At 42.5% G+C, this 6,000-nt stretch overlaps 1 protein-coding gene across 1 annotated transcript in view; it reads left to right on the top strand.

Annotated features, from left to right (window-relative positions):
• LOC135090718 (carboxypeptidase D-like) overlaps positions 1-6,000 on the top strand; it is a 41,558-nt gene that overhangs the window by 12,831 nt on the left and 22,727 nt on the right. The window contains 4 exon segments of the mRNA XM_063987740.1: positions 2,631-2,804; positions 3,492-3,613; positions 5,533-5,591; positions 5,593-5,667. Of these exon segments, the coding sequence (XP_063843810.1) occupies positions 2,631-2,804; positions 3,492-3,613; positions 5,533-5,591; positions 5,593-5,667 (430 nt within the window).

Here is a 6,000-nt window from a genome sequence, read left to right as displayed (position 1 = left end):
GGAGAGAGTCATTCACTACGGTTCTCACAGTTTTGAAGGCAAACTGAATGCAATTTCGGAGCAGTGAATGAAGCTTTAGTTCACTTGTGTATTGAAGCGCCTCGTTCACTCCCCTGGGAATGAACCTTCATGCACGCGGTTCATTTAGGCTTGGGGCTTCATTCTCTCTCTCTCTCTCTCTCTCTCTCTCTCTCTCTCTCTTATTCGTATCTTGATTTAATTTAACACAAATGAGTATGCTACGTTTTAAAATACAGTGCCAATTATACATTTTTTTTTGGGTTGCTGTTTTTCGTCGCTTACTGACTAAACCTTTTTTTTTTTTTTAACATCACATCTTTTTGTTTCAGTTTTGCCTTTGTTGAATAAGATATACAAGGTCACGTGGCAAAATTTCCATAGATGTGTAGTATTACTCTCTTTTCAGATTGTTTCAACGCGTCATTCACCGATTTCATTTTGTTTTTGCTTATTAGTTTTATTTCTTTCGATTAATCTTGTCTCGTTTTTCATATAAAAATTTAGAAAGAAAACTGAAAACAATAGGCGTGGCAAAATTCCATTGCAGTTATTTATTTATTTATTTTTTTTAGTTGGTTGAGCGCGTTACTTAATAAATTTCTACTTTTCCATATTAGTTATCCGTCCCTTAGATTTGGCTCCCTTTCCATTAAAAAAAAAAAAAAAAAAAAGACGTGATAAACTGGTAGAAGTAGATTTTTTTTAATGTTTGAACGCGTCATTTACCAATTGTTCTTGCGATTTTTTTTTTTATCCCTTAGATCTGGCTCACTTTCATACAAAAATAAAATGAATAAAAAAGAATAGACGCTACAAAATGCCAGATGTATTTTTTGTTTTCAATTTTCTCAACGCGGCACTCAATTTCTTTTGTTTTTCTTATCTACGAGTCTCCAGTCCTATACCCTATCCAATTGTTTCAACACGTCACTCATCAAATTCCTTTTCTTGTTAGTCTTTCCTATCCCTTAGATAGACGCGACACATTGCTAGATGTAGATTTTTTTATCTTCTTTTTTTTTCAATTGTCTCAACGCGTCATTGAATTTCTTTTTTTCTTTTCTTTTTTTTTCTTATCCATGAGTCTTCTATCCTTTACCCCTGTCTCGTTTTCTTAAGAGACAAAAAAAAAACAAAATGTACGTGTCAGGCCACCAGAAGCGCCGTATTTCCTCCATCTGATAATCGTTTCTTCCATCTGGCTGTTGATATCTGTCTTCCCTCATCGTCATAATGCCGCTGCTATTTCACGACGAGTGGGCACAATCCTGACGTCTTGGGAGCCTGACTGATGACTCCATAAAGATCGTTTTTATTTTTATCTTTTCTATCTTTTCTTCTTTTCTTAACCCTGAGCTGGAGAGTGAATGGACGTGCTGGGATTTCTGATTATCATGCTTAGGTGGCCTTGTAAAGTAACTCTTGAGTGTGTGTGTGTGTGTGTGTGTGTGTGTGTGAGTGTGTGTGTGTGTGTGTGTGTGTGTGTGTGTGTGTGTGTGTGTGTGTGTGTGTGTGTGAATTAGGTACAAAGTGGCGAATATTTGTTTAGAAAAGCATCTCGTAATGACAGCATGAAGACCTAAACTCCAGTGTGTGTGTTTTAAGTGCAAAGTGACGAATATTTGTTTAGAAAAGCATCTCGTAGTGACAACATGAAGACGGCACAAGGGAAGCTGCAAGAAACCAGTTGACAGTTCCTGCATAAAACATACTTACCTATACACAGCTGTCTTCCTTGCCCATAAATTCACTTAATCTTTTTAAAGCTCAATATCGATTCGGCACTAACAACCTGATTACTGAGTCTGTTCCATTTATCTGCCACTTTTTTAAATTTTTTTTTTTCGGTCTGTTTTTAAACTATCAGACATGAACCCGTTTCTTTTAGTATTGATTAATGATGTTTTATTTATGTATGTATATATTTATTTATATTTAGGTATAGAGAAGACTTCCTTATTAGCAATGCAGAATCCCAAAATTATCACTGCAATCATGAAAACACTCGTGAAAACCGTAACAGCTTCCACAAGAGCTTGAGCTTAGTAATGATGAGGCGCCGGAGTGTTTGAGAGTACCGACATTAGTCATTCAGAAGGACGAACTGTAACTCCCATTCTTCTTTATCTGCTTGAAGACGTTGGTATCGAAACACGAAGCAGCAAAGTACTTAGCCACTCGGAATGGTGATTATTTTTAAGCGTCTTCTCTGGTCTCATTGATGCATTGATATAGATAGAAATAAGTAAAAAAAAAATATAGTAGTAATTCAGAAAAAATAAAAAATAATAATAATGGCTGTTCTTTTCTGATCTCTTATATTTGTTGTTGTAAATATTACTTATAGTCAGTAAACTACCTATTCATCTAAACTACCCATCTATCCATCTATCTATCAGTCTATCTATCTACCTACTTATATCTAACTATCTATCTATCTATCTATCTATCTATCTACCTGTCTGTCTGCCAACCAACCTACCTGTACGAGTACATCTATCGACACATATCTCTGTCTATTTGTCTATCCATCTATCTCTCTATCTATCTATCCATCCGGCTATCAATCAACCCACTTACTTACCCACCTATCCACTCTGTTCTCCCAGGCGTTGGTGCAGAAAGATGAAGCCGGCAATGTGGTACCTGATGATGATCGTGGTTGGTTTCTTCTACGTGTACCTGACGGCCATCCAGTACATTAGAGGCCAGACGGTGCACGAGCCGCCCTCCAACTACCTGAAGCAGTACGACCCACAGTACTTCGACGAGAGCCTCATCAGGTGCGTGCTGGCTGACTGACTGACTGATTGATGGATGGAGTGATGGGGTGCAGTGACGGGTGGAGTGATGGATGGGAGTGATGGGTGGATTTGGTGAAGCGGGCAACAACTAGGTCTTATGAGAGAGAGAGAGAGGAGAGAGAGAGAGAGAGAGAGAGAGAGAGAGAGAGAGAGAGGAGAGAGAGAGAGAGAGAGAGAGAGAGAGAAATATACATCATTGATTCCTGTGTCCTTCAGTCATTGATGTTGGTAAAACTAATGATTTTTCTTACTACTACTACTACTACTACTACTTACTACTACTACCCTCCTCCTCCTCCTTCTTCGTAACAGGTCCTCCTCGTCTTCCTCTTCCTCCTTCGTAACAGTTGCTCCTCCTTCTTCTCCTCCTCCCTCCTCCTCCTCTTCCTCCTCCTCCTCCTCCTCCTCCTCCTTCTCCTCCTTCGTAACAATTGCTCCTCCTCCTTTTCCCTAACAGTTCCTCCTCCTACCCCTTCTTCTTCCTAACAATTGCTTTTCCTCATCCTCCTCCTCCTCCTCCAAAACAGTCGCTCCTCCTCCTCCTCACCTTCGTAACAATTGCTCGTCTTCCTCCTCCTCCTCCTTTCTTAACGATTTGCTCCTCCTCCTCCTCCTCCCTCCTCCTCCTCCTCCTTGCTAACAGTCGGTGCGCCTCGTTCCCCACAGCCCCTCCAACACACTGACGTTCGAGTACCACAACTACACCTCGATGACCGACTTTCTGCGAGCCATGAGCGCCACTTACCCGAACCTGACGGCGCTTTACTCTATCGGCAAGTCCGTGCAAGGTAAGTAAGTGTGTGTGTGTGTGTGTGTGTGTGTTACGTATATTTTTCCACTTATACTTTATCAATAAACTTCTACTACTACTACTACTACTACTACTACTACTACTACTACTACTACTACTACTACTACTACTACCAATATGTGTGTGTGTGTGTGTGAGTGTGTGTGAGTTCAGTGTCTTGTTTTTTGCCTTCTCTCTCTCTCTCCTCTCTCTCTCTCTCTCTCTCTCTCTCTCTCTCTCTCTCTCTCTCTCTCTCTCACTCTCTCTCTCTCATCTCTCTCTCTCTCTCTCTCAGCGCATCGTCCATTCTTTATCTCTCCAAATTGTTTAAAAGCATGTGGTCTTTTTCTCCATTTCTACCCATTCACCCCATTTCTTATCCGTGTGTGTGTGTGTGTGTGTGTGTGTGTTCGTATTTAGAGTACGTGCGTGTCTGTGAATAAGAGAGAGAGAGAGGAGAGGAGAGAGAGAGAGAGAGAGAGAGAGAGAGAGAGAGAGAGAGAGAGAGAGAGAGAGAGAGAGGATTTGCATATATACATCTCCAAACTACAATACATATGATACTGTGTGGTTGTTGTCTCCAAGTCAGGAGGAGGAGAAGGAGGAGGAGGAGGAGGAGGAGCTGCAGGACATGCCAAGAGGGGAAGAAAAGGAAGACTGAAAGAGGAATAAGGAGGAAGAGGAGGAGGAGGAGGAGGGGGGGTAAAGAGGGAGAAGGGAGAGGAGGAGGAGGAGGAAGAGATGATAAGGAGCGAAGAAGAGGACGAGGAGGAGGGGGACGATAAGGAGGGTTGAAGAGGAGGAGGAGGAGGAGGAGGAGGAGGAGGAGGAGGAAAAAAGAATGAGCTTTGTCTCTTGCACTGTTCTTCTCTACTTTATGTAAGAGAGAGAGAGAGAGAGAGAGAGAGAGAGAGAGAGAGAGAGAGAGAGAGAGAGAGAGAGAGAGAGAGAGAGAGAGAGAGAAATAACTGATCCACTTGAAGCAAATGTCAATATTCCTCCGTGTTGGGGGACGCAGAGAGAGAGAGAGAGAGAGAGAGAGAGAGAGAGAGAGAGAGAGAGAGAGAGAGAGAGAGAGGGGGGAGATCTTGGCATAACTCCCACCGTCTCATCTTAAGCTCCATACGTTTCTATTTCCTGGTGGACCGGTTTCATTTCCTCAGAGAGAGAGAGAGAGAGAGAGAGAGAGAGAGAGAGAGAGAGAGAGAGAGAGAAAATATGAATAAAGTTAATTAGGAAGAATGGAACCGACCTCCTCCTCCTCCTCCCTCCTCCTCCTCCTCCTCCTCCTCCTCCTCCTCCTCCTCCTCCTCCTCCTCCTTCTCCTCCTCCTCCTCCTCCTCCCTCCTCCTTCTCCTCCTCCTCCTCCTCCTCCTCCTCCTCCTCGTGCACTTCTAATTTGGGTTGTTTTTAGAAAGTAACGAAGGCACTGATTTTTTATGTATGTGTCAACACGAAGAATGTGCTTCATAACATATCTCTTGTTTCCCCTTTACTCTCCTCCTCCTCCTCCTCCTCCTCCTCCTCCTCCTCCTCCTCCTCCTCCTCCTCCCTCCCTCCTCCCTCTCCTCCTTTTCCTCTTCTCTCGTCTTCTTTTTTTACTTTTTTTTTTCAGTCTCGTTGAGTTTTTTTCTACGGTTTATTTTTATTTAACTTTTCTTCGCTTTTCATTTTTCATCTCTCTCTCTCTCTCTCTCACTCTCTCCTCTCTCTCTCTCTCTCTCTCTCTCTCTCTCTCTCTCTCTCTCTCTCTCTCTCTCTCTCTCTCTCTCTCTCTCTCTCTCTCCAGTGTTAGCTTAGCACAAACAACCTTGTAAAGACAGGCAGATTTGCTACACTACATTCACTACATCCTTCCTTTGTGTTCCTTTGTGCTTCCCTCACTCATTGGCCACCTTGCTTCCCCTTCCCCCGCAGGCCGTGACCTCTGGGTGATGGTGGTGTCGTCCTCGCCCTACCAGCACATTGTAGGCCAGCCCCAATGTCAAGTACGTGGCCAACATGCATGGGAACGAGGCTATAGGAAGGGAGATGCTACTACATTTAATTGAGGTAACTAAGAGAACTGCCCTTGTCATGTGTGTGTGTGTGTGTGTGTGTGTGTGTGTGTGTGAGTGATTATGTACACGAAATATTTTTATCAAGGCCATGTTTATCAATTTTCTGTATTATCAGTCGTGTTGTTTTGTTTGTTTGGATAGTGGATAGATATGGTCCATGCTTTAATTTGTTGTTTTTTGTATCGTGTATTATTTTGTAATGTGTGTGTGTGTGTGTGTGTGTGTGTGTGTGTGTGTGTGTGTGTGCGTGCTCAGAACTGCGTGCTTTTCTTTGGTTTTTTCATTCTTTCTAAGACTATTCTACGGTGCATACACGTACGTATTA

Source organism: Scylla paramamosain, chromosome 35 (genome assembly GCF_035594125.1).
Source record: "Scylla paramamosain isolate STU-SP2022 chromosome 35, ASM3559412v1, whole genome shotgun sequence".
In the NCBI taxonomy this organism is placed as follows: Eukaryota; Metazoa; Arthropoda; class Malacostraca; order Decapoda; family Portunidae; genus Scylla; species Scylla paramamosain.
The sequence above is the reverse complement of the archived record's forward strand: the minus strand, read 5'-3'. Positions and strand labels throughout refer to the sequence as shown.